This window comes from Gallinula chloropus, assembly GCF_964237585.1.
Source record: "Gallinula chloropus genome assembly, chromosome: Z".
Lineage (NCBI taxonomy): Eukaryota > Metazoa > Chordata > Aves > Gruiformes > Rallidae > Gallinula > Gallinula chloropus.
The window spans coordinates 55807564-55819937 of NC_140089.1; the positions used below are offsets into that span (position 1 = coordinate 55807564).

General features: G+C 56.1%; 2 protein-coding genes across 2 annotated transcripts; both read right to left on the reverse strand.

The window, feature by feature from the left end:
• Positions 1 to 2344: 2344 nt before the first annotated feature.
• LOC311203673 (acrosin-like) lies at positions 2345 to 7238 on the reverse strand (the record flags this gene model as incomplete). Its single annotated transcript, XM_084278427.1, has 5 exons — positions 2345 to 2487; positions 5509 to 5686; positions 6057 to 6202; positions 6480 to 6745; positions 7078 to 7238. The coding sequence occupies 5 exons, from the start codon at positions 7236 to 7238 to the stop codon at positions 2345 to 2347; spliced, it is 894 nt and encodes a 297-aa protein (XP_084134553.1).
• A 186-nt stretch (positions 7239 to 7424) lies between these two features.
• LOC311203675 (acrosin-like) lies at positions 7425 to 12322 on the reverse strand (the record flags this gene model as incomplete). The annotated part of the gene is made up of 5 exons (XM_084278430.1): positions 7425 to 7567; positions 10593 to 10770; positions 11141 to 11286; positions 11564 to 11829; positions 12162 to 12322. 5 exons carry the CDS (start codon positions 12320 to 12322, stop codon positions 7425 to 7427), a joined length of 894 nt encoding a protein of 297 aa, XP_084134556.1.
• Positions 12323 to 12374: the final 52 nt, after the last annotated feature.

Below are 12374 nucleotides of genomic sequence, written 5' to 3' on the forward strand. Positions count from 1 at the left end.
GATTTTGGCTGCGAGGAACATGGAAGCACTTGCCCTTTCCCAGGAGACTTGTCCGAAGCTTGGTGAACAGTGAAAATGGGCAACTTTATTTCAAGAACTGGGCTGAAATCAGCAACTGTGTGAAACCCTGAGGAATGTGGGCGAGACAGAGCAGGCCTCTGACGCTGCGTATCAGAGGCCATTGGCCCAGCAGCAGACAGCGGTGGTACCATGCTGCCCAGCCTGGACGCTGTCCCTCCTGCTTCCTCATGCCTTTTCTTCCCACATGCCCCGCAGGAGCTCCCGCACCCCAGTGAAGAACTGCACCAGTTTCTCAATGGGAAATGGGCAGGAGGTAGGCCCACCCGCTGGAGCTGGTGTTGGGGCTGGCTTCTGCCATGGTCTTGAGGTGGTGAGGAAGTGACTCCATGCCTGTGCTGTTGGGGTACTCCTGAATGCCGAGCTGGCTCCCATCTGGACCAGGATCCATTCATAGAAGTGCTGGGTGGACGTGTAGATGCCAGGCCGCCTTGCTCTTGCACAGCCTGTGCCCCAGCTGGTCAATCCCACGAGCCAGAAGTACTCGGCATTCTTGTCCTGGCAGACAAGGGGGCCACCACTGTCACCCTGAGGGGAAGGAGAGAGCATGAAGGTGGTGTTGGGTGGCCATTGTCAGCACTATGGCTAGCTCCTTCCCATGAGCCAGAGATCCCCCTCTTGCCTGTGAGGGGATTGACTCTCCCTCAGCTCCGCGCAGTGATGCTGGATGCACAGAAGACTCATCTGCCAGGACTGGGATGTGGGCCTACAGGCTATCAAGAGCCCTAGGTGGGCCAAGGTGGGGCACCGGACAAGGACATGCTCATGGGGAAGGAGAGGCAAGTCCCAGCAGTGCTGGGAAGGTGACTTGCCAGGCAAAGCCCATGCCAGCAGAACTTTGGGCTGTTGTGACAGGGCTGCTAGTGGTGCTGGGGACCGGTTTGTCGCAGACTCCTACCTGGCAGGTGTCGATGCCACCCTGGGGATAACCAGCACACAGGTTGTGGCTGTGGATGGCCCCTCGGTACCAGTTGCTGCTGTTACACTGCTTGATGTCGATGAGGTAGACCTTGGCCTCCTGCAGCCTGTCGGTGGCTTCTGCAGCTGTGAGCAAAGAATGCAGCAGCTCATTCCTGGTTCTCCTCCCTGGTCTGGGTAAGCCCCTTGCCTAGGGCTTGGCTTGGCCTCCAGAATGCACTGTAGCAGTGTTTGCTTTGTGTCTTGCTTTGACTAATGGGTCAGGCCCGCCTCCTCTCTCTAGGCACACATCCCCGTGCAACCTGACTGTGTCGACATTTCGCCTCTGCTGCCTGAAAGCCCAGCCCGCCTCCCCAGTGTTCCATGCTTGCTCTCAGGACACAAGGAGTGCTCAGGAACTCACATCTTGCAGTTGTGGAGCCCCAGCCGCTGACATAGCAGTTGGTCAGCTCTGAAACTCTCAGCGAGGCATCAGGCACACAGGCAAGCTGGATGTAGTCATTGCACTGGACAGGCTGGTCCAATTCCATAAGCGCGATGTCATTCTTCTGTGTGATGTTGCTGTAGTGCTCGTGAACAATCACCTGCATGATACGGCGCACTTGTGCCTCAGGACCCAGCCGCGTCAACTGCGTGGCACCGATGACCACATGCCACATGCTGACGTCCCTGGAAGGCAGACAGAGAGAGCACTCAGAGCCAGCGGAGCTACGTGCTGTCACAGCCCAGCCGTTGTCTGCCACCTGCTCTTGACAAGGCAGAGAGGAAAGTGGTGCTACAGAGGGCCCAACCACCCTAGCACGCCTTGGGCACCAGGAACTTGGAGCTGGAGGCTGCTGGGAAGCAGTGGCGTGAGCCCACCTTTCTCCTGAGCTGGGCTGGGGAGAGTCCAGACAGTGGGTGTCCAGCGGGCGAATGGAACGGGATGGGGTGAGGGTAGCCTGAGGTGCTGTGGGCAGGGCAGCTGGGAGTGTTGTGTGCTGTTCCCTACTCCTCCTTACCAGACGTTGATGAAACAGTGGGCTGCTGTAAGGACCCACTGTGGGTGGATCAGGGAGCCTCCGCATATATGCCCTGTGCCCACGTTCCAGGGATTCTGGATGCTCACAATCCAGGGCCAGGCTCCCTTCTGGGCATCTCTGCCGCCCACAACACGCGACATGCCTGAGTTCCAGGCCATGGGCCGGTGCCCGCAGGTCCTGTAAGCAGAAGATCGTTACTGTCCTGCTCAATGACTTGCTGCTGTTCAGGCTGAAGGTCAGCCGTCTTCCCTCCCCGCAAGGTGCTGTATGGACAGGAGGGCCAGGGAACGCCATGGAGCGTGCACCCATCTGCCTCTGTTTTGGCTTTAGCCCCGTAGACAAGCGGTGCCAGCAGCCTGGGTGCTGGCAAAGATCCGAGGGCCCCACAGGGGGTTCAGGAAGCCGTGGCGTGGCCATGGGGGACAAGTGGAAACCCTCCAGTGAATCCCATAAGGCTTGCCCATGCTACCTTCAAGAGCCAAGGGCCACTTACCAGCAGGTATCCCATGTGCCCTGCACAGGCCAGCACAAGGACAGCAAAATGAGGAAGGAGAGCAGTTTCATGTCTGTCAGGAGGAGCAGCAGGAGAACGTGGTAGCTGCAAGAAGCAAGCAGAGCTTGTTACCCACAGCGCAGCAGCTGACAGAGTGCTCACAGTACTCCCGTTGCCTGGGGTGCCCTTGGCCACAGGGCTGATGTCACAGATCCACTGGTTCCAGGTGCTAGGCACAGCCTATGGGGCGAGGGGAGGGGCAGCATGGGGGCGTTCCAAGCTGAAGAGAGGACAGAAGTGGTGCTTGGACACCCCTGGGGTTACCCATAAAGATAAATTTTCATGGGGACAGAAATGTGTTTGGGTCAGTGCTTTGACACTCCTTAGTTTAGGGGTAAACGTACTGACCTGCTTTGCTAACAGCTCTGCTTTTGAAGAAGGGCGGAAGGAAGGACTGATAAGAAGCCTGCTCTGCTCCAAAGTGTCCTTGGAGAAGAGCTGAAAAGACTAATCACAGAATCATAGGGGTTGGAAGGGACATCAAGAGATCACCGGGTCCAATCCCCCTGCCAAAGCAGCTCCCCAGCTCATATTGCACAGAGAGGCATCCAGACGGGTCTGGAATATCTCCAGAGAAGGAGACTCCACCACCTCCCTGGGCAGCCTGTCCCAGGGCTCTGTCACCCTCACTGGGAAAAAGTTCTTCCACATGTTGGTGCGGAACTTCTCGTGCTCCAATTTGAAGCCATTGCCCCTTGTCCTAACCCCACAGACCACTGAAAAGGGGCTGGCTGATTCCCCCTGCATCCCCTGCTTCAGATAATGATAGACTTTATTTAGGTCCCCCCTTAGTCTTCTCTTCTCAAGGCTGAAGAGTCCCAACTTACTCAGCCTTCCCTCATAGGGGAGATGCTGCAGGCCCTTAATCATCTTCGTAGCCCTTCTTTGGACTCTCTCCAGGAGATCCCTGTGCTTTTTATACCAAGGAGCCCAGAACTGGACACAATACTCCAGGTGGGGCCTGACCAGGGCAGAGTAGAGGGGGAGGAGCACCTCCTTTGACTGCTGGCTACACTCCTCCGGATGCACCTCAGGATCCCATTGGCTCTCTTAGCCACTGAGGCACACTGCTGGCTCATGGCCAACAGGTCGTCAACCAGGACCCCCAGGTCCTTCTCCACTGAGCTCTTCTCCAGCTCAAATCCTCCTTCCTACCCTTTTTAAAGACCGGAGTGACATTGGCCATCCTCCAGTCTTCAGGCACCTCTCCTGTTCTCCAAGACCCGTCAAAGATGATAGAGAGCGGCTCAGCAATCACTTCTGCCAGCTCCCTCAGGACACATGGATGCATCCCATCCGGGCCCATGGATTTATGTGCATTAATTCTTTTGAGACCCTCCTGGACCACCCCCACCTCAAACAGAGGGAAGCTCTTCATTTCCCAAACTCTGTTACTTACTTCCAGTGCTGGGGGTCCCGAGGGGCCTTTGAAGTGAAGACAGCAAAGAAGGCATTCAGTATCTCCACCTTCTCAGCATTCCCCATAACCAGGACACCCTTCTCATTCAGCAGTAGACTCACATTATCCCTGGTCATCTTACTATTCACATATCTAAAAAAAACCCTTTTTGTTATCCTTTATGTCCCTTGCCAGTTTGATTTCCTGGTGGCCTTTAGCCTTCCTAGACGCATCCCTACAGGCCCTCACAACATTCCTATATTCTTTCCAGGTGCTCAGACCCTTTTTCCACAATTCATAGACCTTCTGCTTCCCTTTGAGGTTACTCATGAGCTCCCTGCTCATCCACACAGGTCTACTGCCATGCTTTCCTGATTTCTTGCTCAAAGGGATGTATCAAGAGGGATTATTCCCCCATCACCCTTAGCTCCGCCTCCGATGAGTCACCGCACCATGCGGTCAGGGGGTCTTGCTGTGGTGGGCGAGGGGGAAGTTGGGTGCCTCTCTCTCTCTACCTTTCTCCCTTTGCTTTTTTTACCCTCGTGGTTCTGTGCCCAGCCTTGCCGCTTTCAGGAAGGGTCCCTCAATGCGGTCTCCCACTCCAGAGCCCTTCTCCTCAGCGACTCAAGAGGAAACATCCTGCCGCTGCAGGTGCAACAGCTGGGGCACATCCAGAGATGCCTGAAGGCAACAGAAACTGGGCGGAAGGGACAGGTGGCAGGGGGAGATCACAACCACCCACCCAGCTCAAGGCCTGTGTAAACGCCCCAGTCCAGCACCTTCAAGCAGCGTGCCTGCTAATTTGACTATGCTTGATGCGTTAATTACTCACCAATTAATGGAAATTTAGGCAGGCTTTTCTAATCCTGTAACAAGAGATACAGGTTGTAAATTCTGTGTGTAGGGGGCTAGTTTGGTGGAATTGCCACCTAGCACCCGTCTCTGTAGAGACATGGAAATAATCCTAAACCTCTGCTCTTCTTTCTCACCTCTGGGTGATGACAGGTTGCTCCAACCCACCATGGCTGCGAGCAACCTCCTCTCTGAGCTGACATGGTTGCAGGCCTTTGGAGTGACTCTTCCCCTTTGTGCCCTATGTGACTGTGGCTGGATTTTGGCTGCGAGGAACATGGAAGCACTTGCCCTTTCCCAGGAGACTTGTCCGAAGCTTGGTGAACAGTGAAAATGGGCAACTTTATTTCAAGAACTGGGCTGAAATCAGCAACTGTGTGAAACCCTGAGGAATGTGGGCGAGACAGAGCAGGCCTCTGACGCTGCGTATCAGAGGCCATTGGCCCAGCAGCAGACAGCGGTGGTACCATGCTGCCCAGCCTGGACGCTGTCCCTCCTGCTTCCTCATGCCTTTTCTTCCCACATGCCCCGCAGGAGCTCCCGCACCCCAGTGAAGAACTGCACCAGTTTCTCAATGGGAAATGGGCAGGAGGTAGGCCCTCCCGCTGGAGCTGGTGTTGGGGCTGGCTTCTGCCATGGTCTTGAGGTGGTGAGGAAGTGACTCCATGCCTGTGCTGTTGGGGTACTCCTGAATGCCGAGCTGGCTCCCATCTGGACCAGGATCCATTCATAGAAGTGCTGGGTGGACGTGTAGATGCCAGGCCGCCTTGCTCTTGCACAGCCTGTGCCCCAGCTGGTCAATCCCACGAGCCAGAAGTACTCGGCATTCTTGTCCTGGCAGACAAGGGGGCCACCACTGTCACCCTGAGGGGAAGGAGAGAGCATGAAGGTGGTGTTGGGTGGCCATTGTCAGCACTATGGCTAGCTCCTTCCCATGAGCCAGAGATCCCCCTCTTGCCTGTGAGGGGATTGACTCTCCCTCAGCTCCGCGCAGTGATGCTGGATGCACAGAAGACTCATCTGCCAGGACTGGGATGTGGGCCTACAGGCTATCAAGAGCCCTAGGTGGGCCAAGGTGGGGCACCGGACAAGGACATGCTCATGGGGAAGGAGAGGCAAGTCCCAGCAGTGCTGGGAAGGTGACTTGCCAGGCAAAGCCCATGCCAGCAGAACTTTGGGCTGTTGTGACAGGGCTGCTAGTGGTGCTGGGGACCAGTTTGTCGCAGACTCCTACCTGGCAGGTGTCGATGCCACCCTGGGGATAACCAGCACACAGGTTGTGGCTGTGGATGGCCCCTCGGTACCAGTTGCTGCTGTTACACTGCTTGATGTCGATGAGGTAGACCTTGGCCTCCTGCAGCCTGTCGGTGGCTTCTGCAGCTGTGAGCAAAGAATGCAGCAGCTCATTCCTGGTTCTCCTCCCTGGTCTGGGTAAGCCCCTTGCCTAGGGCTTGGCTTGGCCTCCAGAATGCACTGTAGCAGTGTTTGCTTTGTGTCTTGCTTTGACTAATGGGTCAGGCCCGCCTCCTCTCTCTAGGCACACATCCCCGTGCAACCTGACTGTGTCGACATTTCGCCTCTGCTGCCTGAAAGCCCAGCCCGCCTCCCCAGTGTTCCATGCTTGCTCTCAGGACACAAGGAGTGCTCAGGAACTCACATCTTGCAGTTGTGGAGCCCCAGCCGCTGACATAGCAGTTGGTCAGCTCTGAAACTCTCAGCGAGGCATCAGGCACACAGGCAAGCTGGATGTAGTCATTGCACTGGACAGGCTGGTCCAATTCCATAAGCGCGATGTCATTCTTCTGTGTGATGTTGCTGTAGTGCTCGTGAACAATCACCTGCATGATACGGCGCACTTGTGCCTCAGGACCCAGCCGCGTCAACTGCGTGGCACCGATGACCACATGCCACATGCTGACGTCCCTGGAAGGCAGACAGAGAGAGCACTCAGAGCCAGCGGAGCTACGTGCTGTCACAGCCCAGCCGTTGTCTGCCACCTGCTCTTGACAAGGCAGAGAGGAAAGTGGTGCTACAGAGGGCCCAACCACCCTAGCACGCCTTGGGCACCAGGAACTTGGAGCTGGAGGCTGCTGGGAAGCAGTGGCGTGAGCCCACCTTTCTCCTGAGCTGGGCTGGGGAGAGTCCAGACAGTGGGTGTCCAGCGGGCGAATGGAACGGGATGGGGTGAGGGTAGCCTGAGGTGCTGTGGGCAGGGCAGCTGGGAGTGTTGTGTGCTGTTCCCTACTCCTCCTTACCAGACGTTGATGAAACAGTGGGCTGCTGTAAGGACCCACTGTGGGTGGATCAGGGAGCCTCCGCATATATGCCCTGTGCCCACGTTCCAGGGATTCTGGATGCTCACAATCCAGGGCCAGGCTCCCTTCTGGGCATCTCTGCCGCCCACAACACGCGACATGCCTGAGTTCCAGGCCATGGGCCGGTGCCCGCAGGTCCTGTAAGCAGAAGATCGTTACTGTCCTGCTCAATGACTTGCTGCTGTTCAGGCTGAAGGTCAGCCGTCTTCCCTCCCCGCAAGGTGCTGTATGGACAGGAGGGCCAGGGAACGCCATGGAGCGTGCACCCATCTGCCTCTGTTTTGGCTTTAGCCCCGTAGACAAGCGGTGCCAGCAGCCTGGGTGCTGGCAAAGATCCGAGGGCCCCACAGGGGGTTCAGGAAGCCGTGGCGTGGCCATGGGGGACAAGTGGAAACCCTCCAGTGAATCCCATAAGGCTTGCCCATGCTACCTTCAAGAGCCAAGGGCCACTTACCAGCAGGTATCCCATGTGCCCTGCACAGGCCAGCACAAGGACAGCAAAATGAGGAAGGAGAGCAGTTTCATGTCTGTCAGGAGGAGCAGCAGGAGAACGTGGTAGCTGCAAGAAGCAAGCAGAGCTTGTTACCCACAGCGCAGCAGCTGACAGAGTGCTCACAGTACTCCCGTTGCCTGGGGTGCCCTTGGCCACAGGGCTGATGTCACAGATCCACTGGTTCCAGGTGCTAGGCACAGCCTATGGGGCGAGGGGAGGGGCAGCATGGGGGCGTTCCAAGCTGAAGAGAGGACAGAAGTGGTGCTTGGACACCCCTGGGGTTACCCATAAAGATAAATTTTCATGGGGACAGAAATGTGTTTGGGTCAGTGCTTTGACACTCTTTAGTTTAGTTAGGGGTAAACGTACTGACCTGCTTTGCTAACAGCTCTGCTTTTGAAGAAGGGCGGAAGGAAGGACTGATAAGAAGCCTGCTCTGCTCCAAAGTGTCCTTGGAGAAGAGCTGAAAAGACTAATCACAGAATCATAGGGGTTGGAAGGGACATCAAGAGATCACCGGGTCCAATCCCCCTGCCAAAGCAGCTCCCCAGCTCATATTGCACAGAGAGGCATCCAGACGGGTCTGGAATATCTCCAGAGAAGGAGACTCCACCACCTCCCTGGGCAGCCTGTCCCAGGGCTCTGTCACCCTCACTGGGAAAAAGTTCTTCCACATGTTGGTGCGGAACTTCCCGTGCTCCAATTTGAAGCCATTGCCCCTTGTCCTAACCCCACAGACCACTGAAAAGGGGCTGGCTGATTCCCCCTGCATCCCCTGCTTCAGATAATGATAGACTTTATTTAGGTCCCCCCTTAGTCTTCTCTTCTCAAGGCTGAAGAGTCCCAACTTACTCAGCCTTCCCTCATAGGGGAGATGCTGCAGGCCCTTAATCATCTTCGTAGCCCTTCTTTGGACTCTCTCCAGGAGATCCCTGTGCTTTTTATACCAAGGAGCCCAGAACTGGACACAATACTCCAGGTGGGGCCTGACCAGGGCAGAGTAGAGGGGGAGGAGCACCTCCTTTGACTGCTGGCTACACTCCTCCGGATGCACCTCAGGATCCCATTGGCTCTCTTAGCCACTGAGGCACACTGCTGGCTCATGGCCAACAGGTCGTCAACCAGGACCCCCAGGTCCTTCTCCACTGAGCTCTTCTCCAGCTCAAATCCTCCTTCCTACCCTTTTTAAAGACCGGAGTGACATTGGCCATCCTCCAGTCTTCAGGCACCTCTCCTGTTCTCCAAGACCCGTCAAAGATGATAGAGAGCGGCTCAGCAATCACTTCTGCCAGCTCCCTCAGGACACATGGATGCATCCCATCCGGGCCCATGGATTTATGTGCATTAATTCTTTTGAGACCCTCCTGGACCACCCCCACCTCAAACAGAGGGAAGCTCTTCATTTCCCAAACTCTGTTACTTACTTCCAGTGCTGGGGGTCCCGAGGGGCCTTTGAAGTGAAGACAGCAAAGAAGGCATTCAGTATCTCCACCTTCTCAGCATTCCCCATAACCAGGACACCCTTCTCATTCAGCAGTAGACTCACATTATCCCTGGTCATCTTACTATTCACATATCTAAAAAAAACCCTTTTTGTTATCCTTTATGTCCCTTGCCAGTTTGATTTCCTGGTGGCCTTTAGCCTTCCTAGACGCATCCCTACAGGCCCTCACAACATTCCTATATTCTTTCCAGGTGCTCAGACCCTTTTTCCACAATTCATAGACCTTCTGCTTCCCTTTGAGGTTACTCATGAGCTCCCTGCTCATCCACACAGGTCTACTGCCATGCTTTCCTGATTTCTTGCTCAAAGGGATGTATCAAGAGGGATTATTCCCCCATCACCCTTAGCTCCGCCTCCGATGAGTCACCGCACCATGCGGTCAGGGGGTCTTGCTGTGGTGGGCGAGGGGGAAGTTGGGTGCCTCTCTCTCTCTACCTTTCTCCCTTTGCTTTTTTTACCCTCGTGGTTCTGTGCCCAGCCTTGCCGCTTTCAGGAAGGGTCCCTCAATGCGGTCTCCCACTCCAGAGCCCTTCTCCTCAGCGACTCAAGAGGAAACATCCTGCCGCTGCAGGTGCAACAGCTGGGGCACATCCAGAGATGCCTGAAGGCAACAGAAACTGGGCGGAAGGGACAGGTGGCAGGGGGAGATCACAACCACCCACCCAGCTCAAGGCCTGTGTAAACGCCCCAGTCCAGCACCTTCAAGCAGCGTGCCTGCTAATTTGACTATGCTTGATGCGTTAATTACTCACCAATTAATGGAAATTTAGGCAGGCTTTTCTAATCCTGTAACAAGAGATACAGGTTGTAAATTCTGTGTGTAGGGGGCTAGTTTGGTGGAATTGCCACCTAGCACCCGTCTCTGTAGAGACATGGAAATAATCCTAAACCTCTGCTCTTCTTTCTCACCTCTGGGTGATGACAGGTTGCTCCAACCCACCATGGCTGCGAGCAACCTCCTCTCTGAGCTGACATGGTTGCAGGCCTTTGGAGTGACTCTTCCCCTTTGTGCCCTATGTGACTGTGGCTGGATTTTGGCTGCGAGGAACATGGAAGCACTTGCCCTTTCCCAGGAGACTTGTCCGAAGCTTGGTGAACAGTGAAAATGGGCAACTTTATTTCAAGAACTGGGCTGAAATCAGCAACTGTGTGAAACCCTGAGGAATGTGGGCGAGACAGAGCAGGCCTCTGACGCTGCGTATCAGAGGCCATTGGCCCAGCAGCAGACAGCGGTGGTACCATGCTGCCCAGCCTGGACGCTGTCCCTCCTGCTTCCTCATGCCTTTTCTTCCCACATGCCCCGCAGGAGCTCCCGCACCCCAGTGAAGAACTGCACCAGTTTCTCAATGGGAAATGGGCAGGAGGTAGGCCCTCCCGCTGGAGCTGGTGTTGGGGCTGGCTTCTGCCATGGTCTTGAGGTGGTGAGGAAGTGACTCCATGCCTGTGCTGTTGGGGTACTCCTGAATGCCGAGCTGGCTCCCATCTGGACCAGGATCCATTCATAGAAGTGCTGGGTGGACGTGTAGATGCCAGGCCGCCTTGCTCTTGCACAGCCTGTGCCCCAGCTGGTCAATCCCACGAGCCAGAAGTACTCGGCATTCTTGTCCTGGCAGACAAGGGGGCCACCACTGTCACCCTGAGGGGAAGGAGAGAGCATGAAGGTGGTGTTGGGTGGCCATTGTCAGCACTATGGCTAGCTCCTTCCCATGAGCCAGAGATCCCCCTCTTGCCTGTGAGGGGATTGACTCTCCCTCAGCTCCGCGCAGTGATGCTGGATGCACAGAAGACTCATCTGCCAGGACTGGGATGTGGGCCTACAGGCTATCAAGAGCCCTAGGTGGGCCAAGGTGGGGCACCGGACAAGGACATGCTCATGGGGAAGGAGAGGCAAGTCCCAGCAGTGCTGGGAAGGTGACTTGCCAGGCAAAGCCCATGCCAGCAGAACTTTGGGCTGTTGTGACAGGGCTGCTAGTGGTGCTGGGGACCAGTTTGTCGCAGACTCCTACCTGGCAGGTGTCGATGCCACCCTGGGGATAACCAGCACACAGGTTGTGGCTGTGGATGGCCCCTCGGTACCAGTTGCTGCTGTTACACTGCTTGATGTCGATGAGGTAGACCTTGGCCTCCTGCAGCCTGTCGGTGGCTTCTGCAGCTGTGAGCAAAGAATGCAGCAGCTCATTCCTGGTTCTCCTCCCTGGTCTGGGTAAGCCCCTTGCCTAGGGCTTGGCTTGGCCTCCAGAATGCACTGTAGCAGTGTTTGCTTTGTGTCTTGCTTTGACTAATGGGTCAGGCCCGCCTCCTCTCTCTAGGCACACATCCCCGTGCAACCTGACTGTGTCGACATTTCGCCTCTGCTGCCTGAAAGCCCAGCCCGCCTCCCCAGTGTTCCATGCTTGCTCTCAGGACACAAGGAGTGCTCAGGAACTCACATCTTGCAGTTGTGGAGCCCCAGCCGCTGACATAGCAGTTGGTCAGCTCTGAAACTCTCAGCGAGGCATCAGGCACACAGGCAAGCTGGATGTAGTCATTGCACTGGACAGGCTGGTCCAATTCCATAAGCGCGATGTCATTCTTCTGTGTGATGTTGCTGTAGTGCTCGTGAACAATCACCTGCATGATACGGCGCACTTGTGCCTCAGGACCCAGCCGCGTCAACTGCGTGGCACCGATGACCACATGCCACATGCTGACGTCCCTGGAAGGCAGACAGAGAGAGCACTCAGAGCCAGCGGAGCTACGTGCTGTCACAGCCCAGCCGTTGTCTGCCACCTGCTCTTGACAAGGCAGAGAGGAAAGTGGTGCTACAGAGGGCCCAACCACCCTAGCACGCCTTGGGCACCAGGAACTTGGAGCTGGAGGCTGCTGGGAAGCAGTGGCGTGAGCCCACCTTTCTCCTGAGCTGGGCTGGGGAGAGTCCAGACAGTGGGTGTCCAGCGGGCGAATGGAACGGGATGGGGTGAGGGTAGCCTGAGGTGCTGTGGGCAGGGCAGCTGGGAGTGTTGTGTGCTGTTCCCTACTCCTCCTTACCAGACGTTGATGAAACAGTGGGCTGCTGTAAGGACCCACTGTGGGTGGATCAGGGAGCCTCCGCATATATGCCCTGTGCCCACGTTCCAGGGATTCTGGATGCTCACAATCCAGGGCCAGGCTCCCTTCTGGGCATCTCTGCCGCCCACAACACGCGACATGCCTGAGTTCCAGGCCATGGGCCGGTGCCCGCAGGTCCTGTAAGCAGAAGAT